The following is a 26,689-nucleotide window of genomic DNA, read 5'->3' as shown; positions in this document are numbered from 1 at the left end:
AATATATGTTTATAAGTGTTGTATCTTCTTGATGGGCTGACCCTTTTACCATTTGACCTTTGTCTCAAAGTGCATTTGTCTGATATAAGTCACTCTGCCCTCTTTTGTTTACAGTTTGCATGGAATATTTTTTCCATATTTTTACTTTCAACCTACATGTGTCTTTGAATTTAAGATGAGTGTTGTATAGATAGTGTATAGTTGGATCTTTTTTGTTCGTCATTCTGCTCCATTTCATTGTGCTGTTATCATAAATTACATCTGTATAAGTTGTATACTCATCAACACAAAGTTACAGTTTTATACAATTGTCTTTATAATCATATAGGAGAGGGGAACCTGGGTGGCTTAGTCGGTTGAGTGTCCGACTTCAGCTCAGGTCGTGATCTCATGGTTTTGTGAGTTTGAGCCCCTCATTGGGTTCTCTGCTGTCAGCCCAGAGCCCACTTCAGATCTTCTGTCCCCCTCTCTCTCTGCCCCTCCCCTGCTCATGCTCTCTCTCTCTCTCTCTCTCTCTCTCTCTCTCAAAAATGAATACATATTTAAAAAATCAGATAGGAGAAAAAAGTTACAAACAAAAATACACATATACTTTTGTATTTACCAATGTAATTGCCTTTGCCAGTGCTCTTTATTATTTCTTCATGAAGATCTGAGTTACTGTCCAGTGTCCTTTCAGGTAAGCCTGAAGGACTCCCTTTAGTGTTTCTTGTAAGGCAGATTTGATAGTGATGAATTCTCTCAGTTTTTGTTCACCTGGGAACGTCCTAATTTCTCCATCTTTGATGTTTATTTATTTTTGAGACAGAGAGTGTGAGTGCAAGGGGGGTGGGGTGGGTGGGAAGAGGATCCAAAGCAGACTCTGTGGTGAAGCAGAAAGCCCCATGTGGGGCTCAAACTCACAAACTGTGAGATCATGACCTGAGCTGAAGTTGGACACTCAACTGACTGAGCCACTCAGGCACCCCTTTCTCCATCTTTGAAGAATAGTTTTGCTGGATTTAAAATTTTTGGTTGACAGTCTTTCTTTTAGTATTCTGAATATGTTATCTGCCAGTGTTCTTGCTTCCCTGGTTTCTGAGGAGAAATCAATGCTAATTTTATTGAGAATCCCTTGCATGTTATAAGTGACTTCTTTCAAGTTTCTTTTTTTTTTTTTTTTTTTTTTGGTCTTTGACTTTCAGTAGTTTATGATATGTCTAGGTGTGGATCTCTTTAACTGGAGTTAGTTGAGTTTCTTGGATGTGTAGATCAATTTTTTTTCATCTAATTTGGGAAGTTATCAGCCATTATTTCTTCAAATATTCTTTCTGTCCTGTTCCTCTTTTCTTCTTCTAGAACTCCCATTATGCATATGTTGATATACTTGATGGTATTTCACCAAGGTCTCTGAGGCTGTCTGTTCATTTTTCTTTATTATTTTTTCTTTCTCTTCCTCACATTATATAACCGCAATTGGCTTCAAATTTGCGATTTTTTTCTTTTGTCCATTTGTATGTACTGATGGGCCCCTCCAGTGAAATTTTCATTTTAGCTATTATACTTTCAATTCCAGAATTTATATTTGGTTCTTTTAAATATATTTTGTCTTTGGGGCGCCTGGGTGGCTTGGTCGGTTGAGCGTCCGACTTCAGCTCAGGTCATGATCTCACGGTCCGTGAGTTCGAGCCCCGCGTCGGGCTCTGTGCTGACAGCTCAGAGCCTGGAGCCTGTTTCGGATTCTGTGTCTCCCTCTCTCTCTGCCCCTCCCTGTTCATGCTCTGTCTCTCTCTGTCTCAAAAATAAATAAACGTTGGGGCGCCTGGGTGGCGCAGTCGGTTAAGCGTCCGACTTCAGCCAGGTCACGATCTCGCGGTCCGTGAGTTCGAGCCCCGCGTCGGGCTCTGGGCTGATGGCTCGGAGCCTGGAGCCTGTTTCTGATTCTGTGTCTCCCTCTCTCTCTGCCCCTCCCCTGTTCATGCTCTGTCTCTCTCTGTCCCAAAAATAAATAAAAAAAAAGTTGAAAAAAAAATTTTTTTTAAAAATAAATAAACGTTAAAAAAATTTAAATAGGGGCGCCTGGGTGGCTTAGTTGGTTGAGCGTCCGACTTCAGCCAGGTCACGATCTCGCGGTCCGTGAGTTCGAGCCCCGCGTCGGGCTCTGGGCTGATGGCTCGGAGCCTGGGGCCTGTTTCTGATTCTGTGTCTCCCTCTCTCTCTGCCCCTCCCCCATTCATGCTCTGTCTCTCTGTGTCCCAAAAATAAATAAATATAAAAAAAAATTTAAATATATTTTGTCTTTATTAGTATTCTCTATTTGTTGAGACACCATTCTCATACTTTAGTGCTTTAGACATGGTTTCCTAAGATATTTTAACATATTTAAAATACCAGATTTAAATGTTTGTCTAAAAAAAGTCTAGTCTGGGCTTAGTCCAATGTCTGGGCTTCCTCAAGGACAGTTTCTATTGATTGCTTTATTTCTTTATATGGGTCATACTTTCCTATTTGTTTGCATACCTCATAATTTTCTGTTGGAAACTGGACATTTAAAATAATGTAACAGGGCAACTATAGGAATCAGATTATTCCTCCTCCCCAGGGTTTTTTGATGTTGCTGTTTATAGTTAGTTAGTGACTCTTTAAAACTAAGTCTGTAAAATCTGTATTGTCAGGGCACCTGGCTGGCTCAGTCAGGTAAGCATCTGACTCTTGATTTCTGCTTGGATCATGATCTAATAGTTTGTGAGTTTGAGTACCACATTGGGCTCTGCACTGATGTTGCAGAGCCTGCTTGGAATTCTCTCTCCCTCTCTCTGCCCCTCCCCTGCTCGTGCTCTGTCTCTCAAAATAAATAAATCAATTAAAAAAAATCTGTATTGTCATGGAATGCCACCAAAGTCTCTATTCAGTTAGCTTAGTGGTAAGCTAATGATTGGACAGAGATTTCCCTTAAACACCTGGAACCAGTAAGTCTCTCAGTCTTTGCTGAAGGGTTGTGTGTGTGTGTGTGTGTGTGTGTGTGTGTGTGTGTGTGTGTGTTGGGGTTCACTTTCAGCACTTAGCCAGACAATTGAGAACTGTGCCTTAGCTTTCATCCTGCTTATATGACCTCAAGGTAAGAGATTAAGGCCTTTTCAGGTCTCTTCTGAGCATGCACATAGTCCTGCACATGCATATGGTCTAGATCCCAAGAACATGTTGTTTTCAGAGTTCTTACCAACTCATTCCCCATCTCTTCCATCTATGCTTTTTGGTTAGCCTATTGTTTGCCCCAATTAATATTCACATCCTCAGGCAACCTAAAGAAGTGCTTTTAATTGTTTACAACAAACACTCCTGGGGAAAAGGCTTTTCACACATGGTAAACTCTAAGCTCTAAGTCATGAGGAGTTTGTGCTACAAGTCAAGTCACATAAAGGCAGTCTTGCAAGTAGAGTCTTCCAGCAAACCACTGGACAGGTCAAGTGATTATTCTCTGGGAATGAGACTGTAAGAGTCCCAACCCCATTCCATCCCCACAGTGACTGCCAGAATGTTGGTTTTCAAGGCTACCATGGAGCTGGAGGAGAAATGGGAATGGGGCAAGTTAAAATGCCAGAAAATTCACTCTTCTTAGCTTCATTTGGCTATTTTTTCTGGAATAACCATTCCCCAGACTGTTGCAAGGCTTTTGTTAATTTCTGGAGTTCTGAAAAAATTGGTTCTGACAATTTTTGCTAGGTTTCTCTTTCCTCTTATGGAGAGAATTTTTGGAGGTCCTTATGCCACCGTTTTTGCTGTCACTCCCAACCAATTTAATGACCCTTTGTCTTTAGCCATTCTTCCTAGTAATCCCCATCTTAGAGGGGAAACCAAGACACAGATACATTAGAACACATCAAGGCAGTACTGGGTCCTGGCCCACAAATCCATGAGAGGGAGGAAAGCAACTTTCACTGCTAGCTGATTTGTGAGGTTTTTTTACTTGTTGTTAGTCCCTAAGCCTAACATATACACTAAAAATCTTTGGTCCCCAATTTCTTTCCCTGGCCCCAAGTATACCTGAATAAATCTCTTCTCCAGCTCATGGGTTATCTCACAGGCTGACTTTTATGTTTTCCAGAAACCCCTTCACCAGCTTCCACTCACAGCCTATCTTATAGGTAAGTAGCACTGTGCTGCCTTTCACTTGGGATCTGTTCACACGGACACTCTGCTAGCAGCCCTGGGGTTACTTCTACTAGCCTATACCCCTGATATTTATAAATCTACCTTGTAAACAAGAGAGCATTGAATAGTACTGTGTCTAATATACATCAGAATTATTTTATTTTTAGTTGCAAGCAGGGGATTTATTTCCTGTCTTGTCTAAATATATAGGCTGTCCCTTTAAATATGCTTTTTACCTTAACCTTCGTTTTCTTTGCTGATGCTTTTATTTTCCCTCCTTAGGCCTTCACCTGCCTCTTCTGGACAGGGGATTTTTTCTTTCAGACCATCCCTAAATGGTGGGGATTCAGGCCACACAAGAGCCCTTACCCCCAGTAATTCAGGTATGTTAAATGTCATTCCCAAAGGAATGGAACTTCAATCATTGACATGTATACTAAAATGAGGATTTTCAAGGTGAAAGAAGTTAGGAAAAGAATGACTTTATAGCATGCCTCTTAAATTGCTTAGCTAAGTCTTTTTCCCTTCTGAGTGGTGTTCTACAGATTAAGACCTACCTATTTACCCTGACCCATAAGTAACATTGCCAAAGAACTGCCCAAGGAAGTTATCTTTCACCATTCCAATTCTGTCCTTCAGGTCAGAGGGAAAGCAGAACCCCACTAGAGAGTCTTCCTGGTTTCCAGCTACCAGTCCAGCAGGTGAGCCCTGGCTAGTCTAACTTGCCTGTGTATGAAAAACTTACATGGTTGGGCCTGTGCACAACATACCCTTTTGGTCTCCTCTTAAGGTGGTAAAATGTAACCAGTGGAGAATGATACGGGTTTCAAGTGTGGTAACCAAATGTTCACAATTTTCCAGAATGGTTTCAATTTCAAAGATTCTTTCCTACTATCAGATTAGCTTCCTGGTTTGGGGTTTAAAAATTAGGTCACATGGTAGCGAATGCCTTTAAACTGAGAGGTCTGGGCCAGTGTGAACTAAGTGCGTAGACACAACTGACATTCCCAGAAGCTCCACAAAAAAGTATTTCAATGGGGGCGCCTGGATGGCGCAGTCGGTTAAGCGTCCGACTTCAGCCAGGTCACGATCTCACGGTCCGTGAGTTCGAGCCCCGCGTCAGGCTCTGGGCTGATGGCTCGGAGCCTGGAGCCTGTTTCCGATTCTGTGTCTCCCTCTCTCTCTGCCCCTCCCCCGTTCATGCTCTGTCTCTGTCTGTCCCATAAATAAATAAAAACGTTGAAAAAAGTATTTCAATGGAATATATCTTTTGGATAGAGGTACTACTTGAACTAGGAAAAATCACATGTACTTCTCTAGAGATGGTTAGAATAAGGCTTTATAAATTTATGGGACTATGATATGTCAGCAACAAGAGGAAGAAGGCATGGGAATAAGGAGAGAGGTTTGTAAGGAGCTCTACATGCCAAGTCCAGTCTTGCCTTTTAAGTTAACTTTTATGGCCCAGGTTTTGAGGATATTTAGGCTCTTTTCCATGCCAAGCTCCTGGTGAGCCCAAGGACATACTAAGGTGGGTAAATATTTTGCTCTCATATTCCAAATGCCCTTTATTTTCATTGGCAAGGAATTAGGGTCTAAGCCGCAAGAGGCAACACTGGGGAAATAACATCCCTGAGATCCTTACAAATGGAGGGATTAACCTACAGATGAAAAAAGACTTAAGGGACATATAAACCAGCTGCAAACATATGGCCCCTATTGGAACCTGATTAAAACTGTATAACACACACACACACACACACACACACACACACAAACATACATTTATGAGAAAGTTGAAAACTGAATACCTGTTGGACATTTGATATTTTCTTTTTTTTAATGTTTATTTTTTATTTTTTGAGAGAGAAAGAGCACACACATGTGTGCAGTAAGGGAGGGGCAGAGAGATGGGGACAGAGCATCTGAAGCAGGCTCTGAGCTGACAGCAGGGGCTTGATCTAACTCACAAACCGTGAGATCTTTACCTGAAGTCAGACGCTTAACTGACTGAGTCACACAGGCACCCCAATATTAAGGAATTCTTAGTTTTTGTGTGTGGGCAGACTACTATTGTGGTTGTTTTTAAAAATAGTCTATCTTTTGGAGATACATACTAACATATTTAGAAATAGGAAGTTAAGGGATTGTCTGGGTTTTGCTTTAGTATATAATCTAGTGGACATGGGGCAGAGAGAGTAGAAATGAAAAAAATTGGCCATAAGCTATTTGTTGAAGTTGGGTGATGGATACTCATCAGTCCATTATACTACTTTACTTTTGTATTTTTTGAAAATTTCAGTAAGATTAAAAAAAAAAAAAAAGCTATTGAAGTTAAGTGCCACCTCCCCAGGGCATAAGAATCCTGCCTCCCTGGTAAGCACATTTCAGCATAGTAGTCATAGGTTCCAGGTCTTCCAAAGTAGTTCTTTAAATACTCTGCCTTATTATCACCATAAGCCACTCAGATGTTGTAGAGTTTCATAATTAGCAACAAAGGCTTTGTCACAGATGTATCAAATCTTAGTACAAATCTTGGAACAGTTATCATGCAATGGAGAAAACTATGGGGAAGCACAGTGGTGGTTTGCTGTCTTAATAAACTTCATAAAGTGGTTTAAGAGGGCCTTATTTGCCCTTTTTGTTATAAATGCCCATATCTGCCTTCCTGTCCTCTGCTGCAGACTCTGTACAAACAGAGACAGATGGGATTAGCCAGGGCAAGAGAAGCATGGACTACTTCCAGATAGATCGTCTTCAAGGTCCAATCCATATATATTGCTTAAGGAAGGCATATAGCATCCAATACTCATTAAGTGTGATGGTTTTGGAAAATGTTTCCCTGGTTTCTTTCCACATTTCACTGTGTACCCTTATCTGCTTTGTTCTTTACCATATACACCCTATATTACCTCCTAGGAAAACGATCAGCATTATATAAGGCTAGTTCTTCAGGAAGATGTTTAGATCTCTCCCACACTCATATGTAGCTCTCTCATTTCCTACAACTTAAAACAAATATTGTAAAAAAATTCTTGGCTCACTGGAGGTGCGAAATCATACACTTGTTAAGTATGTTTTATTTCTAGATTTCATTTTTTAAGCTTTGGATGTATTCACCTATTGCCAAAGCTAATAAACAACTCTGTTCCGTGTCCTAATTTATTATACTACTTCTGTTTGCCTATTGTTTCCTCTATGCCTAGTTAACTATGTTGATTTTCCTTTCTGTCTGATAACAGCTGGAGACCCAGACTTTCAGCTTACTAAAGTACACAGATAAAATAAAGATGTCCTTTTATTGTTATTGCAGCTCTATTGGTACTATATTACAAGCTCTAGAATGGTGGAATGGGCAAAGAACACCACCAGTGAGATGGAACATGTATTCTTCTTTGGGTATTAAAGAGTAGAAATGAGGAATTAAATGGGTTGGCCAGTGGCAGGCAGGCCATAAGCAAAAATTTTGAAAAAAAATATAAAGATAGCAAACATCTGCCAGAAATAAATGGAGTCCTGGGAATGACCATGAGGCTGAACTAGCATTCCCTACCCTTTCTGGAACTCTTGAGTTTATTTTTAAAGGTATTTCTAGACATCTTTTCTGGGAAGAGCCTGTCCTATAGCAGTATAGGAAACAAATCTTCCCAGTGATAAGATACTGATGTATTGCCTTTTAAAGTTTTATTCTTTTAACCTACCTCAATATAGCCTGATTCTTAAAAAAAAAAAAAAAAAAAAAAAGTATACTAAGTCAGAATGTTAATAGATTTGGCTCCATTAATTTCTAAACCATAGAAGTGGCAAAGTGGAGGAGAAACAATTTTATTTTTGGCCTTTTATTATTCTAGCAATTTGGGGCTTCCACTCTTATTTCTAGATGGTTAACCCATTGATATCTTTATATCTGACTCCAACTGATGAAAACCATTCTAAAACATCAATAATCAATTCAGTTAAGACCAGGGTCCCTCTGTCCCCAAGACAGATCCTATAAAGAGGGGAAAAAGTCTCTAGTATAGACACACATTGAGCCAACACCAAAAAGATGAAAAATTAGTCTTTGTCAAGCTAGGCAGGAGGAAGTTTCAGATTTGTAAAACCAAACCTGCAACCTACCTGCACCCACCTTCTGAACAGTAGAAATCATCCCTCTCTTCTATCCCTCTGTAACCTAATTCTACTTTTTAAAAGGACATTTCCCCCCAGTTCCCACATCCAATAAATATCCAGTCTAAATTATTCTCCACCCAATTATTAAACTTTTTCACAAGCTCCATGGGGAAGATTTACCCTGAGACAAATAGCGAACAGAATGAGGGATTTTGGAAAAAGATTAAAAAGTACAAGGCAAAATGGTCCCAGTATCAGAAGTGAAAACATTCTGCTACCTGTGCAACTCAGTAATGAAGCAGGGAAAACCCAGCATCAAGTTGGTGTGCATGAAGGAAATACCTGTAGTGAGACTGGGACACACTAAGACTCTCAGCTGTATTATGCACGGACTCGTGCTCAGAGAAGAAAGGGGTGTGAGGCAGCCTTATATTCCAGGGAAAATGGTGAGACTGGGGGATGCACTAGAATCATCAACTGAATCAAAATTCTTTACTCCTCCTTTCCAGTACTAAAGACGTGGGGCCAATGTCTGGCCTCTCCTTAGTACAATAAGGGGAAAGAACAGACATGAAGAGAGCAAGAACTGTTTCCCAGCCCATGGTTTGGACCAGATCCTTAGCACTCTCTTCACCGAGACTAAAGGCCTGATTTCTGCCCAACCAATCCTCACCTCTCTTTGGGTCCTATGGTCATCCTCCCTGGTCCACCCTCACTACATCCCCCATCCCCCAACCTCAAGAACACAAAGCTTTTTAGTTCTTTGCCACAAGGTAATTAAAAAAATGTGGTTTCTTTGTTTAAACAGTTACTAAGTTGGTTCATCTTTTAGTAACAGACCTCCCCTCCCCTCCCCCACCCCTCAGTCTTGTATGATCACATCATCATCCTCGTCATCATCTTCCTCCTCCTCCTCCTCTTCATCCTCATCATCTTCTGGCAGTTCCTCCTCCTCCTCCTCCTCCTCTTCTTCATCTAGACAAACCACCACCTCAGCTGGCTCAGGTAAACGAGAGTCAAACCAATCCAGTACCTGCTGGGTGCTAAGCCTTGATGCCTGACTCAGTTGAGGGATATCACTTTCCCGAAGCTGTTGGTGGGCTGCCCAGTACCTCTCCAAGGGTCGTATATCCGGTGGGGGTGGGGGGTTTGGCAAAGGTGGTGTCTCAGCCCATTCATTCAAGGAGCGGGTTGAAGGTGGGGGTGTGGGAATTGCTGGGTCCTGGAAACTAGGGGCACCAGGTACTGCGTTGTCCCGAAACCATTTTAGTTGCCCATGCTTCAAAGCATAGCGTGTGTCACCAAACCACTGAATAATCTCAGGCCGAGGTAAGCCAGTGATCTGTTCTAATTTATGGTAATCCTCACGCCGTGCCCATTGGCACTGTAAAAAGAAAGATTTGAGGATAGCCAGCTGCTCTTTGGTTTTGCGCTTGGTCTTTCGCTGGCGTTGCATATCTGGGGAAAGGTACTCTGCAGGGCCAACCCTACCTGGTACTGAGTTATGTCTTAGCCCCTGGGGCCAGGCTGGCTCCAGATGTGGGGGCAGTGCCTGTTCATTGGGTGACAGTGGCTGTGAAATACAGCCCAATGACTGGAGGGGTTTAGAGGTGGCAGTAGCTCCATTAGCCAGTACCTGGAAAGTGGAAGAGGTAGAGGAAGAAGAAGGAGTCATAATAGATGCTGACTCCTGCTTACAACTACTGGCAAGTAATGAGATTGGTGGGGGCTTATCCCGAGCACGTGGCTGGTGGACAGCTGTGGAGTGGTTCCAGGAAGCAGAACCTAGGCCATGTGACTGATTGGGACCCTTGCCTGCCTGCTCCTTAGAGAGGCCACTGCTTTGAAGATCCTGCCAAAAATCTGATTGGTGGGAGAATGTCCCACTGCCAGGTGCCATCAGGGGTTCCTTTGCTTTCTGGTGACTCAGCAGCTCTGAGGACTCCTCAGGCTCTACCTTCAATCCTTTCATCTGGGTAGGCTCGCTAAGAGTCAAGGGCACTATTCCAAGACCCATTTGTTCTGGAGGTGGCACTGGAGAAGGAGGCACCTCCTCAGGGGGCCGCCCTGCGTGATGAGTAAAAGAGAGAAGGGATTTGAAATGGAGCTGGTCCCGATGGTAGACCACTCGGGCTCGAGTCTCTTCTATTTCTTCAGATGACCAACTAATGCCGCAGCGGAGGCGCTGGGCCATGAACCAAGTCTTGACTTTTTCCATCTGCAGCCCATAGCGTAAGCAGAGAAGAGCAATGTCTGCTAGACTGGGATAGGGAAAGTAGCTGAAGGTTTGTAGCAAGTGTTCATTGCCATCCAGCTCACTGGTCTGGGCTGCCTGGGTCCACACAAGCTGTAGCTCCTCGGAGATTGGAGGGAGGCAGATGAGCCCCGCGGGGGAGCTATTAAGACTGCTGGCCTCTTTATTAGGAGGCATGGTGCTTTCTGACTTGTGCCCTTCAGAGATAGCTGTAATAAGAAGAGAAACAGCTCAATCACTGGGGCTCCTCTTTCAGCCCATTGCTCATTTTCTGCCAAACAAAATGTTGGACTCCAATACAATCAACTGTCTATTGTGTACTGTTTTGGATTGCTTTTAAAGTGCTTTAAAAAAATTTCTCATTTAGTTTTCATAACCTTAGGAGCCTGTTATAATTCCTATCATATGTATGGAAAAAAACGAAGTCCACAGAAGTTCATTACCCCAAGTCACGTGACTAGTGAAATCTGTCTTTAGAGGTTAAGGAGGAACACGCATCCTTATATTGCCTTTATTCTTCTGGTGCAAACTCACTTCACCCTCTAAGATCATGGAACAGGAGTCACAAAATGGAAACTCAACCACAAAAACATGAAGTGCAGTAATCTCAGAACTGATGCAAATGCTTTAGCTCCTGACAATTTATGATTACCTCTAGAATGTGGAGACAGGTGGGGAATCCAAGAGAGGAATTTCTAGAAGGCAGGACAGATAGTACTGTCCTTCTGCCTAGCCCCCACCCCCATTCCTTTTCTCTTCTTGGTGGTGAAGTCCTGCAGGCAGAGGAATGATAGTACCTTCAAGCCCTAAACCCAAATCTGCTAAGCTTTATTTTCTCTCTGTAGGATAATTGATAGATAGGGTATCTGGGATAAATGGGGTTACTCCCCCTGGGTCTTTGGGGGTAGAGAGAGGGAACTGTTTCCACCTCCAAGTCCTCCACGGAACAAAGGTTAGCCCCTCCCTCCCTCCCCCCCCACCCCCCCCAGCCTTTGTCTTCAACAGCTCAGTGTCTCTCAGGGGGAGTTGGGAAGAGCTCCTTCAGACTGTAACAGCTCCTCCACACAGGGCAGAGGGCCTGCAGCTCTTATCTCTGCAGCCCAGCTTTCTTCCCAGGGCCAGGTAGGCAGATTCATTAGGAATTGCAGCCAGGTCCTGCAAGCTCCCCAGCAGCACCACTGCTCCCAGGTCTGTGGATATGGGGGCTGCAGGGAGAGGCCCTGACTCTGGCCTTCCTGAAACACCTGCTTGGGTTATTTCCCAGAAAGTTCTGTTGACCAAATTTTAACTCAGCTCCCTGTCTGGGCATTAGAAATAGAAACTCTTTAACACATCTGTTACCCTTTCCACTTAGAGGAATCCCACCCGGGGTTTATAAATATTTACCTCTGATATGTTAAGGATGGGACAGGATTCCTATGTATATGCTACATGATGAACTGAGAAGAATCTCAAGCCCAGGAAGTTACAGTGCAGTGTGGTATCAAAGGATTTTATATGACGATTAGAAAAATTTGGTAGCATTTTGATGTGTCACCATTTCCTTTTAAAAAGCAGATCTAATGAACCGAAGGCCATGCAGATCCTAAAGGCTATACAGCTTGAAGAGAACGTTAAGAGGGTAAACAGAGACAGCATAGCATAGTGGATAGAAATATGATCCTTGAGTAAAGCCAACCTGCAGTTTGAATCCCAGTTCCGCCACTTACCAGCTATGTGATTTTGGACAAGTTGCTAAATGAGCTTTAGTTTCTTCATGTGTAAAAAATGCATACAGTGCCAAGTGTATGTAAAGTTATATATTTTTACCAAGCACCTACTATGCACTAGGTGTCCTGCGTAGGCAAGGCCTAAAGCAACTGTTGGGGTGGAGGCCTGGGGTGAGGCAGTTTTGAGATTAATTGCAGCTCCACCACTTCCCAGAATGCTGCTGTCCTTGGACAAATTATTTAACTTCACTAAGCCTCAGTTTCCCATCAGAAAAAAAGGAGGTCAGAACAGCACCTTCCTTGCAAGTTTATGACTAAATTAAAAAAAACGCAGTTGATATGATGCCTACAACAAAGTAAAGGCTCAACAAATAGCTTTCCTCATGACTTCAGCCTCACAGGGTGATTCTGATATATGGTAATGCTCCTTTTCTAGACACAAGGAGGGAAATGCAGCCAAGGCTGAATTCTTTAAAATCCTTGTTTTCTATCTGTTTTTGCAGGGTCCTAATTCTAATGAGCAGTGGAAGAAACTAGGGTATATATGATTTTATGCTTTCCGTATTTTGGGAGTTGGATAGAATTCCCGAATGGATTTTGTTGTTTAAAAAAAAAAAAAAAAAAGGATGAAAACAACAGCTTTAGGAGAATTGAATCCATAATTTGGATATAAATCCTTTTTGATTTCCAGATGAATTGCCAATTTAGTAGTAGCTCTACCTTCACCCTGTAGGTTCATCCCAGACACAGCTACATGGCCTATGAACAAATGCTTGCACAGCTAGGTGCTAAACTACCATTTAGACATTGTGGCCCACCAGGAACACCACCAATTTTAAGCTGGACAATACTTAATGACTGCAACACTTGACATCTACTAACCTTATTTGTGTCTTGTTTTTTAAGGACACAATAACATTTTAGATATGAGAAAAATGTAGCATAAGGAAGAAAGCAGTCCAGTGTAAGGATGAAGACTGCCAGACAGGAAATAAGGCAGGCACAGCTATAAGCCTTACAAGGAAGCATTTTGCTTTCATTCATGTGGGTTGCTATCCTCCAGATTCTCATGACATCAGTTTGATGTTTCAATATAACATGTAGTAATACAAATACCATATTTGGTGTACTGTATACATCCAGTTTTCCAATTACACAAAACACAAATTGTGGAAGACTTCCTGATATAGAATGGTGGCTTAAATTAAGGCACAGCTGTATAGCTACCTGGTGCCTCCCTGGAAGAATCTGCTTTGGCATAGGAAGAAGCTACAATCAGAGAGTGGCTCATGAGAGGTATTAACAAAGAGAGTAGGCCCCACAGTAATCAAAACCACCATGAAGGCACTATGAGGTCTTGTGTTCTTGTGCCTCCATTTGGAGAGGTCAGAAAAAGAAGGGAAATCAAAACTGGAGAAAAAAGGACTCCTGTGGGCAGAGATGGTAGTAATGGTGGGATTATCAATTCTGAATAATTACTAAATTTGATCCTTATTGAATATGTTGGATTTGCCCTATTGCTACTTTAAGTAGCTAATAAAAAATATAATCAGAAAAACATAGAGAGAGGATATCACCCCTCTTTCCCTTTGGGCTTTCCATGCCCGTGGACAGATGGCAGAAAAGAATGGACTGCCTTAAACTTCATGTAGGTGTCCATACAATCCTAGGAAAAAGGTGTTTACAACTTTAGGCTTGATCTTATTAGGCTTATGGTTAAAGCAGGAGACAGTTGAAATGAGAGACTAGATATGATCCTGCATAAATTCCCTAAATCTTTATTCACAGAACTGCAGTGCTGCCTGAAATGTGTTTTGGTGATAGTTTTAAGGGCCTTAAAGAATTTTTAGTGGTATTCAACTTACATGTTTCTCAACTTTTTGGGTCATGAACTTCTTTGGGAATCAGATAAAGGTATGGACCCTCAGAAAGTTATGACTACCCGCCCCCCCCCCAATAAACATCCAAACATATATATATATAATCTCAGAGGGCTCACTGCCCAGAAGCCCAGGTTACGAACCTCTGCCTTATGTCCTCCCAACTGAATAAAAAGGCAGTGGTGGTAATTGCTTAAAGAGTAACATACATCTTGATGTGAATGAATGGAAAGAGTGGATGGAAAGACTCAACAGAATTTAAATAGGTCTAGAAGGGACTGGATATTGGTGATACTAGTTGGAGATAGTGGAAGGGAGGGGTGTTCAGCTGGGCCAGGAGCCTGGCTTAAGTGACCCACTGGATTATATGACCAATACCCACAGTGTGCTACATCCTAGAGCCTGGTAGGCTACTCTCTAGTGTGCCAAAATCATCTGCTTCTTTCAGCTGCCCTGTGTGCTTGGGCCAAGTTGTATATGATTCCAAACCTGTTTATGCCTGTTTGTATTTTTTATTTATATAATAACATAATTAAATATCACATAAACCTATGAAAAACTAGTGCATTAAAGATTGTTTCTACGAAAACAAAGTCAAATGCTTTGGAAAGACATAACACAACGAGTGTACAATTGTTGAGTTGGGAATAGTAGGCAACTGTAAAAGATTGGAGGGGCAGGGGACTTAAAAATCTCAAAAGTATTCTACATTCAGATTGCTTCAAAAGTGTTTAAATTCTCACTCCATTTTAAATAAACCAAACCTGGAAATCATAGATGATGAGAGGCAGTGGCACATTAGAATTACCTGGGAAATTTAAACCAGGGAACCTTCCTCCTCATTCTGACTTAATTAGTCTGGACTGGGGCTCAGGCATCAGTACTTTTAAAAGTTCTCAGGGTGCAGCCAGATTTGAGATTTGCTTGTGTAGTTTATATCAGAAAGGCAGTTGGGAACTCCAGTCAGCAGACTTATAAAGAAAACGCCTGGATATTACCCCAAAAGATTGGTGAAATGAATATACTTTTAATGACAATGCTTAAGAGATGTATGCATCATTTAAAAAATTCCCAAGTTTAACTGGCTTTTTTTTTTTTTTTCCCCAATCATTGCCATCTACCTGTCCTAATCATATAATATAAAAGGGCTTCAAATGTATGGTGAGAAGGAGGTTTGTATGTAAAAGATCTCCTGATCTGGGCCCACATTACCAAACAGGTCTCAGCTTGAGTCTTCTTTCAGTTTAGAAGTCTCATATTAGGACGCAAAACCAGGAACCTCTGAGGATTTGGGTTCTTTTACCTGGTTTGTTTTCTGAGTATGGCTGGGTAGGGGGGTCAGGGGCAGTTTCTCCCAAACCTTTCATTCCCAAAGACCACTGCTCCCCAGAAGTAAGGCCAGATTTCTGTGCGTGTGCTGAGGTCGCCAGGAGGTAGTCGTGGGGGGGAGGTGGAGGCCTGGGAAGGAAACGTTTCTCCTATCCTCCATTTCGCAGGCAGTCTACAAGGCTCCAAACTGGGTCAGAGAACAAAAAGTTGCTGCACTTGGGGCGATGAGCCCCAGGGAGCAGGCGAATCTCAATCCTCCCCTCGCCGAGACCGTCCCAATCCAGCCTTCCCCTCCTCCCTACACACCCACTCACCCTCCCCCAGTTACAACAGGGAACCGAAAAGTCCAGAGGAGAAAGAACCAGGCGACTTCGAGCCTAGAATCCTCCTCCCCCCAGCGCGGGGATGGGGCTCCGGAGGTCGGAGATCGTATAGGGGCTAGGAGGGGAAGTCGAAGGGGCTGGGGATCACTCACCGCGGTCCGGCCCGGGCGGCGGCTCCCAGCCTCGCACCATGGGCCGGGGGGAAAGGGGGAGAAAGGGCAGGGGGCCTCCGGGGTGGGAGTGGGGTTCCCGCCCGGTGCGGCCTGCTCCAAGCCCACCCGCGCGGAGGGCCGGGACCGGGACTGCCCCCCCTGTCCCCGAGAGCGCGCCCGTCTAAGCCCAACCCTGCTCGAGCGAGTTGGGGGCGGGGCGGATGGGTGGGGGGGTGCTCCAGGGGCGGTGCCAAGGTGGCCCGAGTCCGGATTGGTAGACGCAGGCAGGCGGACACTGGCGGAACGCACTGGGCCGACCATTGGCTGCGTGAGTCTCGGCTGAAGTCGGCTATTGGCTGCGTCGGCTTCAGCCGGGGTGGCTATTGGCTGCGTGGGGCAGGGAAGATGTCCCCCGGGGCCAGGGAGCTGTGAATGGTACCTCCCCCCGCCTTCGACCTTTCCGCGCCGGACCTTCGGAGCACTGCTAGCCCTGGTCGTCCCGAAATTCCCCTGGGAATTCACAGCAGTTTGTTGAATTGCCTTACAATTGTTCCCTATTTGTTCCTCCTGAAGGAAGACTTTTTTCAGCACCCCCTTGTCAGACTTACGCACGAGCTGAGCCGCGCCCGCCCAGCCGAGGGCCCAACCGCCGTCAGCAGCGTCGTTGTAAATGTAGCGCCTAGAGCAACCGGGAACTTGTTCTACAGATGGATCAAATGTCTTGCCACCTGAAAGACGAGGATCCTAGCTGTCCGGCGCCTTCGGAACACTGCACAGGTGTTCCCAAAGACGAAGTGTCAGAAGGGGGCACTTGTTTGGGACCTACCAGATCCCCAGGTCCCCTTTCTGTCCCAGTGAAGAGGACCTGGAACTCCACCTCATATCTGGGGACCTTGGTTTTCTCTTGTCTAGAAAGGGATGGCAATGAAATGGACTTTTCACCAAAGTGGTAGTCCACACCCCGAAGTTCTGGGCCAAAAGTTTGTATATTTAGGAGTCTCCGTCTTCGACTAAAACTTGGGAATGGTACTTTCTGAAGTGATTCTTTTGTTCTCACGCTGGTCTTTGAAACTGTCTTCTTGCCTATTTAGGTCACTTAATAGCTTATATAGCCACAGTAATTTATAAAAAAATTTCAGACTTTGCCCTGTATTCCGCAGATAGACCTCACCCCTCTCTATATACTCCCCCAAAACACCACTACTCATTATTACTCCAATTTAAGGTCTAGAGCTCTTTCAAGGTTGTCAGACATCAGAAATTTATTTCCTAGAAAAGAAAGAAAGAAAGAAAAAGAAAGAAAGAAAGAAAGAATTTATTTCCTCTTCAGCATTGAGCCCTATTTTATGTTACTATCCCTGTGTTTACCCCTGCCTGCCCCCAGCCCCATTACATTTAATAAAACTAAACTTCTAAGAGCCAGCCCTACATCCTTCAAACTAGTATCCGGCAAAAACATCATAGGAGTAAAAAAAGCAAAGATATATATACTCAGCTTTAGAGTTAGAAACTTCTGATCCCTCAGGGTTTAAGCCAGGGCTGGTGGTATATACAAAGTTTGTCCTAAATCATGACTACTACAATGCCCCGATGGTTTGTAAGTGATGAAAGGAAAAGTGAAACATTGTAGGCAGCAGCAGCCCTCAGTTTTCAGTGTAGAGGTTGTTCTTTCATAATCTAAAAAAATAACAAGACTGGGTTGTCTGGTTGACATGCTTATCTGGCTGGAAAGTCAGGCAGGCAACGTCTGTGGGAACATAGTGCCAGTCCCTAGAGGATTCAATTAGGCATTCTGGGCATCACTGATCATGGGCTTGGAAATATGAAACGTGGGCAAATGTGCCACCTTTCAATTCTCAGAAACACGCTCCTGAGACAGAAGTAGGGAGCAGAATTGAAGACAGGTTTAGGAGAAGGAAAATCCAAGGACAGAAGAAACTCCTCTGCCCTAGTTTGGGAGTACAGGCTGAAGCCTCCCTCTTTGATGTGGATTTCACCCTAAAGCTTTAGAAGATGGAGTGTCCTGTGGTGGGGATTGGAAGAGAGGAAGAGATCCAGGCTGACAATATCAGAGAAAGGAGGGCCTCACCTTTAGCAAGACACTAACCCTCCCAGCTCTTCCTGGGACTAGTGCAGAAGAGTGGGGACTCATGTTATCCTCAATGTAGAGATGTTAATCCCCCATCTTTGGTGAAAATTCTGTTTCTGTTTGCATGGTTCAGATACTAGCAGGACTGACAAGAGACACATTTACCCTATAGGTAAAGAAACTGAACTTTTAGGACCATCCCTTGCACAGACCTCTTCTAAAGCACTGGAGGTGCACTAGAGCCCCAGCAATGTGATAATGTGGTCATGGCTTTTTGTAAAATATTTTGAACAAAATATTTAAACTGCAATTGGTTAAGATTGAGGTCCCTTTTCTTTCTGACTTCCCCTCCATTACACTTCTTCTTTTGTCAGGTGGCAGTGGAAATGCCATGGATATTTGGGGATTGGCTAGGGAAGTTAATTTGAGGATACATTTAGTTTGGGGTTAGTAGTTTATTAGTAAGTAGTTTAATATTAAGCATAGTGTTATAGGCTGAATGGTGTTGTTCCCCCCCCCCCATTCATATAGTAAAGTCCTAATTCCTAGTACTTTAGAATGTAAGTGTATTTGGAAATAAGGTCTATAAAGAGGTAATTAAGTTAAAACGAAGTCTTCAGGGTGAGTCCTAACCCAATATTACTGGTGTCTTTACAATAGGAAATTTGGACACAGACATGAACATAGGAAAGACCATGAGAAGCTAGGGAGAAGATGTCTGTCTATAAGCCAAGGAGGGGAACCTCAGAATCAAGTCAACTCTGCCAATGCCTTGATCTCAGACTTCTATCCTCTACACTGTGGGAGAATTTCTGTTGTTTAAGCTACCCAGTCTGTTGTATTTTGTATGGCAACTCCAGCAGACTAATACATATAACTTCTAGGTATAATCCTAATGTCAACAATTCAGAGTATATGGCATTAATCATTACAAATTTGAAGTGCTCTGAAATTTTACACCACAAATATCAAAGAAATTTGAGTGTTTTCTTCAAGTTTGACAAAAATCCTAAAAATTATGACATTACCACTTATAAAGTGCGAAGGTGAACATTTTCTAAATCACTAAGAATTTTTAAAAAGTGATCATGTAGAAGACTGAATTACCTTTCTATACTCCTTATAGAAAACATTATATATATAAGCATCATATGAAAAAATATTAAAGAGTATGCAGCCAAAAACAAAATTGTAAAAAAATATGTTAAGTAGACACTTAAAAAATTGTGTTATTTTTCTTGATTTTATGTTATATTTGTCAGCTCTTTAAAAATTATAATTTAGGGGCACCTGGGTGGCTCAGTCGGTTAAGCGTCCGACTTCAGCTCAGGTCATGATCTCACAGTTTGTGAGTCTGAGCCCTGCGTCAGGCTCTGGAGCCTGCTTCAGATTCCGTGTCTCCCTTTCTCTCTGCCCCTCCCCTGCTCACACTCTGTCTGTCTCTCTCTCTCTCTCTCTCTCAAAAAATAAACAGTAAAAAAATTTAAAGAAATAAAAATTATAATTTATATTTTCTCATTCTAAAGCACTTTCATTGTTGGGCCTAATGCATTTATTTTTCTTTTCAAAAGGCTCTGAAAGTTGTATGTTTCAAGCACCCAAAAACTTCGATCTACCTCTGGGACTACCCAAATGGATATGGTGAGTTTCTGCCTCATTTAGGGGAACCATCCTCCACTGTTCTGTGCCTTGTCTCCTGAGAAATACAAAAGCTGAGTGCTAACCAATCAGAACTGCAAGTCTTGAGGAACTGGGATATCAAAAGCTGCAGTGAAGGAGTTTGTGAAAGGATTTCAGAAAGACCTACCACTAAACTAAGATGTGAGACGTCTGGAAAGACATTAGGGCCACAGAGGGACCTTAGGCAATAAGCCATGGAGAAAACTCCTGCAACACCCCCACTTACCTCTCCTTGGGTGTCTGCTCCTCATGCTGACTCTACCCTTTAGCCTATCTGGTTTCACAATATAAGTATGGGTGCTCTGCAGTGACATCACAACTTGGCCATTATGATGTAATGCAGAGGCCTCTGATTCTTCTCAGGCTAGGGCTTCCCTATTAGAAATGTCGTCTCATTACTTTGTGGGTAATTGAATTTTCTCATCGTTCAGGTGATATGGAAATCAATTTTATGTTAGAACTTAATTTTTTCAAGGATACCTCACTTTAATCTATTGTTCCATTCTGGATTAGACAGAGGTCCTTGCTTTCCCTCTCCATCATATTTCTCATCTTTTGCCTTAGGGTTGCCCTTGATAGAGAAAAGGGCTTTCCTCTTCCCTCCAGTGCTTAAGGAGAAATGTAACTTAGATTGCCTCCTTAAGGAAGAATAGCCACCCCACCCCACCCAAGGGGAAACTTAGGGCTTCTACCCAAGCAGTACCTTTTAACTGCACCAGGAATTGGCACTGGGTGCCAGGGAACTAAAGCTGGACCCTCGTAATTTTCCCACCACTACCCAAAATGGTGGCAGGATTATACCGGGGTGTGTCATACCAGGGCTGTCCAACTCCTCCATATCTTCTGCCCATCCAACTTTTGCATAGCAATAGGACACCAGCAAGTAGAGAAATGAGATGACCAAGAAATGGAGGTTGGGAGAGAGGAATCTTGCCTCTGGGTTTCTTGCCACCCTCCACCCCAAACAAACAATTTCTCAATATTATATGATATACTTTCATATTTTGACTTTATTTCACATATGAGGTCTTTTATCCAGAAGGAAGGGTAGTTGCATGTGGAAGCTGAAGTGAGGCACAGAACTAGTGGGTTTGGGGCCCAGTGAACATGGCTACAATGTGAACGGTATGAGGATGCTCTGGGAGGGCCTGATGAGAACAGTGGTTTGGGGGAATTCACAAAGCAAACTTTAATTTCCTCTCCAGGTTAGTCAATGGGTGGATTATACCATGTTTTTAGCAACTTCACTGTTCCTCAGCAATATCACCCAAAGAAGTGCCAAGGCTGGGAAAACAAAGAAAACTACAAGTGCCTTTTGTTTCTTTTCATGCCTGGATGGGGAAGGGAATGGAAACTAGCAGGAGAAAATGAAACATTTCTGATATTATCCCTTGCCATGAAAAATCACAGATCTGACTATGTAGAGGCCTGTTTTATAGCCCAGGAATGGCATGTGTGCAGAAGGGTTGAGGGTAAGACCCATCTTGAGCTGCACTAACAAATTCTCTGACCCTGCTGAAGTCACTTCTCATCTCTGGACCTGTGTCCTCATCTGTAGTGGAGCATGGACCCAGTAATCTCTAAAGACAAGTTTTTCCTGGTCTCTGATTCTATGACCTTTGGATTGCAAGGATCCAGAGAAACTCCAGAGAAACACAGGTGTTAGAAGCAAGAAAATGTGGGAGTTAGATTGGAGAGTTCAGAAGTTATGGCTTATTGTGACAATAAATGATGCGCTACATTCATAAAGAGAAACAAAAGAACAAGGAAGGCTATCAGACAGCTAAGTGTAGGAAGATATCTAAGATCTGGATAGGAGAAACAGGCAAAGTGGTCCAGCTGTGTTGCTTCAAGGACCCAAGCCCCTGACCAGCGTAATGTTTTTTCTTATATAACACTTCCTCATCTATGGCTGACATGTTATACACCAAATTGCTCCTGTTCATATAGTCATCAGCCTTTAGGGGAAAGTCCCTATCCCAATGCCTAACACATACCTTCCTAAAGATTCCACCAAACTCCTAGTGTTTCCCATATCAGATTAGACTGTTAGTTTACTCCCAGGCCCTGGGGCAGCTCTATATGGGAAAACTAGAAGATTCATGTGTTGGCTCCATAAAGCTGAGAATGGGGGGTGGGTGAGCAATGGTACTTCTTACTGAGAAAGCTCAGGGAAAAATGGATTATTCTTCATTCCATCTCCAACCAGTTTACATTTATCTACTCAGTAATACCAGGGCTTGCAGAGAGGGTCCAAGCACAGACCATTCAGCAACTGTCCTAGTCAGGGATACTTTCTAGTGGAAACTTTAGGGATTGGTCAGTTCAATACTATTCGGGGGAGTGGAAAGGGGCATGACACACCAACACGTGTAGAGAGTTGGTTAGGGCCAGGAGAGAATCCCAATGTATGGAAAAGCTGGAGTTCAGGTGGGCTCCCAAGTTCTCTAGCAGGCAGGCAGGATGGTCCCTTGCTGATTCTGCAGAGCTGGGACACTGGTACAGGAGACAGCAGCAAGCTCCTGGATGGAACTTGGGACCCCTCAGTGCTCTGCCTTCTCTATGCCAGTTCAGGAGACTGGGAGGATAGGAAGGCAGAGCAGTTAGAAACTGTGGTCTTTTCCTAATAAGAGACTATATATGGCAAAGTTGTCAGTTTTGTTTTTAAAGGAAGAACTATAATCAAATGGTTATGCACAGAACCTCTGGAGATAAATCTTGAGTTCACAATCCCAGCTATGCCATTTACTAGCTATGTGATCTTGAACAAATTACTGAGCTTTTGTGAGCTGTTTCCTAAGCTCTAAAATAGGGATATTACTCAACTGATAGGGTTGTTTTGAGGGTTGTATTGCATGCAAGACACCAGATTTTAGCAGATAAGTAAATGTGAGCTATTATGATTGTTAATACAACATAATAATAATGCATACACATTAGGCAAGAGATTATTATACACTGAGCCTCAACCCAGTCTCCCTCTCCATCAACCTCCCTTGGGCTCTTCACTGATGACTAAAAAGCGCATTGCTTTGTGGCTTCTAGCAGTTTCTTTCTTCACTCTGCTGGTACTTTGACCTGAAGGTGTTCCACAAGATGCATGAAATTCTTTGTTTTCTTCATTAGATAAGGATGATGTTTAAGCCAGCATTTCTTTGAGAAGTGACTTGGAGTTCCTCTCTTTCGGCCATCTTCCTTCAAAGGACTAAGGCTTTGGACAGGAGGGGCAGGGTAACTAGCCCCCATACTGTGTTCTAAATGCATGTATGGGCTTTTGTGCATGCACTCTCTTAGTAATAAGGAGGAGGGGGATTCAGAAATTTTTGAGAAATTAGTTAACAGATAGAAAAGGGTGCAGGGAGCTGGTTACCTGGGAGCAGTTGTTCATGTGCATCAGGAACTGCTTCTTTTCCCTCTTCTCCTTTCTAGAAGACTGTCAAGAAGGAGCCTGAGGGAGGAAGGTGGATCAACCATGGTCTTGGAGAAAAGGAAGTGGGTTCTCCACCCCTTCTGGAGGGAGAAGGAACAGCAGAGATCAACAAGAATGAAGAGGGAGACAAATGGAAAAGAGAAAACGAAGGTAAATACCCTATATGCTATAAGAGTGAAAGTGATGAGAGAGAGAAACAAACAAACAAAAAGGCAAAGAGCTTAGGAATAGGGTAACAGGAAAGGAAAAACTACCAGTAGAGGTTAACCAGGAGGGGAGACCTAAGGCATGACTGTGAATGGGTAGAAGAGTCCTGCTTTCCCATTTTACTTGCTCAGGGTATAGAACACACTGCCATCTTCTGGTGCCACTTAATTATTCAGTAGCTTTGTTTTTTTATTTGAAATGTTCTCCATTTCTTATATCCATAATTCTTTATCCTCAAGAGAGCCTCAACATTGTTTCCTTTCATCTCTGGGGCTCCCAAACATCATTTTCCCCAACAGAGATGCACCTACTCAAAGCTGTCTCAGAGCACCTAGACTGGGAGTCTGTGGGGGCAAGAGCAAAAGGCAAGGGGCAGAGGATGAGCTGCAGTTTGAAAAAGGTGTTGGAATACCATAAGGCTGCAAGCTGGTTATGGGATGCTTATTGGCCTCTGGAGTATCTGTGTCAAAACTGGAGGACCCATCCTTGGCCTCAATCCAATGCTGGGATGCTTTGTGTTCTGACCTGTGGTACTCCAACTGTAGGTTGGAGAATGTGGCTTCTCATCCACACTCTGCCACTCAGTAGATCATAAAATGTCAGAGCAAGAATCGGCTGTATGAGATCACTTAATCAAAATCTAATTTCCCAAGTTGGAGACTGGGGCCCAGAGAGGTGAAGTAACATTGCCCAAAGTAATACAGCTAGTCAGTGACTCTTTCCTTCTGAGGCAGAATTAGAGTGATTCTGTGACTCACTGTTCCTTGACAAATGCATTCCATAAAGTGCTTAGGGGTCATTAAAAGGCACCCCAGAAAGGTAAGGCTGGCATTTTTCTGGAAGCCCCTGAGTGTACCAACTCCTCAGGCAGGACATTATTTGGCTACAAGGACAGGCCTGGAGTTGGTTTTGCCTTCATTTTAATCCCCAAGACTGCCTGGGGGCGGCGGGGGTCTGCCACCACTCCCCAGCCAGTCAGGGAAGAATGAAGCCTGGGATCTTCGGGAATAACAGGGGACTTATCCTGGGACTTAAGCAAGGCAATTATGGCTGAGTTAAAGCTTAGGATGGGCAGGGCTAGGGACCTGAGGTGGCAAAGGCGGGTAAGAGAGGGAATGAGCTGGCACTCCAAATGACTTCAGTAGGGTGGGCTCATATTTCAAACATAATACCTCCTCAATCCCAAAGAGATAACCTTAACTTCCCAGGCCTGACGAACCCACTTACTTTCTCCCAGTGCCAGCTCACGGAATAGGACATCATCATCAACCCCCATCTTGGCTTTTTTTTTCCTAATCCCCCCAGAGCCTTTTCTGGTTTTCTTTCCTATATGCGTTGGGTTACTATCACTCACATCCAACTAATGTTTTCCACCACCTCCCGACCTTCCTCGATTCCGCCCACTCCCACACCCCTTTGAATTCTCCCGTCCTCCTCGCCCTCCCCCACTTGATTCTCTTGGACAGCTCCCAGCCAATTTCGGTTTCTTTCTTTCTTCCCAGCCAAATCTTCGTGCTCCCCCGGCCCCTGGGTGCCTTTGCGTTTTGCGCCGTCGGCTGCAGGAGTCTCAGATAAAGTGGATCCAGCCCTGGGGCTCCGGGGCTCCGCCACTCCCGGGGTGCTCGGGCCCCCGTAGAGCATAGTCACGGCCGCCGTTGTTGTCCCAGAACTCGTGGCCGGTCACGCGGTAGCGCAAGGCGAAAAGCAGGGCGCCCCCAATGGGTGGCGCCGGAAGGCGGAAGGCGAAGCGATCCGCGCGCGGCGGGGGCGGGGCCGGACCGGCGTAGGAGGCGGGGGCCTCGCGTTGGCTCCGCCAGCCGTCGGCGCTCCAGCGCACACTCACGCGCTTCTCGTAGGCAAGGTCCAGCACACGCGCGCTCCCGGCCACGCCCAGCGGGCCCGCCTCGGCGCGTTCCAGGCAGATGCGCTGCGCCTGCAAGCGGGCGGCGAAGCCGGGCTCGCTGGCCGGCTCTAGGGCGGCGCGCGCCTCCTGAGGGGGTGGGGAGGAGAGGAGAGACAGGGGGCGGGGTCAGGGTGAGGCACTGGACCAATCCGAAGCGGACCCCGGCGTCCAGCAGTCGGAGTGGAGCCCAGCTGGGAGAGTGGCACCAAAAGGGATGAGCGAGAACAAGCCTAGGGTTGGGGATGGAGATGGGTGTTCCTTGATAAATCGGCCGCCTACTGCGGCCGGGTAGGGGAGGTGCCGGGGAAGGGGCGTGCCGATGCCGCCCGCCTACCTGGAGGCCGCGGGCGCGAGGCTGGCACGACGCGAAGTGGCGGAGGGCGTCTCTCTGCAGCTGAACTTGCACGTGGCGGGGCACCCGGGGCAACTCTCCGGGGCGGAAGCGGCGCACCGCGGCCAGCTCCAGCCCAAGCGCGTCGGCGAAACGCACTCTCTTGCGGGTGTCGGGGCTGCGGCTGCGAGGCACCCGAACTCCGCCGCCTCCGGCTGGCGCAGAGAGGGCCCGGCGACCCCGACTCGGAGCGTGAGCTCGAGACCGGGCCCCGAGGCGCGTCCCGCCCTCGCCTGGCTCCACCTCTGGCTCCTCCTCGAGGCTGGGCCGCTGGCTGCGGTAGTAGGCACGCTCCGTCAGCGCGGCTATGAAGCTCAGGTTGCGCGGGATGTCGGTGCGGGGGGGCCGCTCTCGAGACATGGCACCCCCCCGCCCTGGCGGAGCCCGCCCGCAGCGCCGCGGCGCTGCCCTGCCTTCTCTCGCCCGACCGCCCGGCGTCCTCGCTGGAGCTGCCCCTCGCGGTTGCGTACTCTCCTTGCTGTCACCTCCAGGATCCCCCACCTCCTGTAGCTCTGGCTCCCTTCCGTGACTACCTTTCCTCCCGCTCTGGCCGTCAGCTCCCAGGGTTTTAGACCATCATCTCTTGCCTCCTGCGAACTGTCTGCTCTGAGCGTGCGCTCAGCGGCGCTCACCCTCTGGTCCCGCGGCCCTCTCGGTCCCGGCCCCCGCCCACAGTCCTCTGACAGGTGGCTCCCCATCTGTCTTCGCTGCTTTACCAGGGGGCGGGGATCTACCCTTTCGGTCCTGAGTGAGACCACTCAGGTTTTTTGTTTTTAAACGGCCTCAACCTCTCCGGCACAGGAAGAGTTAATGCTGGGAGACCAGAGTAACCTTTCCTTTTCTTGCAGAGGATGGTTCAAAATACCCAGTGTGTGACTTTCTCTTCAGGGCTCACCGTTTTCTTTTCTAAATCCTAGGCTCCAGGTTTGGGAGCGAGGGTGACAGTGGGTGCACAGAAGGGAGGGTCATGAAAACTAGGTAGTATCTCAAATAGTAGCTGAGATGTGACCCTCAAAAGGGTGGGGTGGTCAATTGGAAAAGAGTTCTGAACTGAGTTGTGGGAAAACGCTCTGGTCTCACCTCTGATGATATTTTGCT

General features: G+C 45.0%; 3 protein-coding genes across 5 annotated transcripts in view; 1 reads left to right on the top strand and 2 right to left on the bottom strand.

The window, feature by feature from the left end:
• Positions 1-18,290, top strand: part of RNF212B (ring finger protein 212B) — a 68,622-nt gene extending 50,332 nt beyond the window's left edge. The window contains exons 12-15 of one of the 2 annotated variants that reach the window (XM_086710125.1): positions 4,085-4,124; positions 4,414-4,514; positions 4,771-4,832; positions 16,465-18,290. In XM_086710125.1, coding sequence (XP_086566251.1) covers positions 4,085-4,124; positions 4,414-4,514; positions 4,771-4,832; positions 16,465-16,623 — 362 coding nt within the window. In that variant the 3' untranslated portion in view covers positions 16,624-18,290. Of the gene's footprint in view, positions 1-4,084; positions 4,125-4,413; positions 4,515-4,770; positions 4,833-6,815; positions 7,439-16,464 lie in introns of those variants that run through there. The other variant, XM_025919984.2, reaches the window with a different exon arrangement.
• HOMEZ (homeobox and leucine zipper encoding) lies at positions 7,941-20,188 on the bottom strand. 2 transcript variants are annotated; one of them, XM_086710123.1, is made up of 2 exons: positions 19,887-20,188; positions 7,941-10,707 (listed from the first exon to the last, which is right to left on the bottom strand). In XM_086710123.1, the coding sequence occupies exons 1-2, from the start codon at positions 19,972-19,974 to the stop codon at positions 9,107-9,109; spliced, it is 1,689 nt and encodes a 562-aa protein (XP_086566249.1). In that variant the 5' UTR covers positions 19,975-20,188; the 3' UTR covers positions 7,941-9,106. The 2 variants fall into 2 exon arrangements, with proteins under 2 accessions (XP_086566249.1, XP_025775712.1); XM_025919927.2 differs by lacking the exon at positions 19,887-20,188 and adding an exon at positions 15,892-16,107.
• On the bottom strand, positions 17,128-26,480 carry PPP1R3E (protein phosphatase 1 regulatory subunit 3E). The gene is made up of 4 exons (XM_025920000.2): positions 25,535-26,480; positions 24,747-25,287; positions 23,031-23,170; positions 17,128-17,160 (listed from the first exon to the last, which is right to left on the bottom strand). The coding sequence occupies exons 1-2, from the start codon at positions 25,949-25,951 to the stop codon at positions 24,865-24,867; spliced, it is 840 nt and encodes a 279-aa protein (XP_025775785.1). The 5' UTR covers positions 25,952-26,480; the 3' UTR covers positions 17,128-17,160; positions 23,031-23,170; positions 24,747-24,864.
• Between the last annotated feature and the right edge of the window lie 209 nt (positions 26,481-26,689).

This window comes from Puma concolor, chromosome B3, assembly GCF_028749965.1.
Source record: "Puma concolor isolate L17-30 chromosome B3, mPumCon1.1.hap2, whole genome shotgun sequence".
NCBI classification, from domain to species: domain Eukaryota; kingdom Metazoa; phylum Chordata; class Mammalia; order Carnivora; family Felidae; genus Puma; species Puma concolor.
Note: the sequence above shows the minus strand (reverse complement) of the source record. Positions and strands in the feature narration are given on the sequence as shown.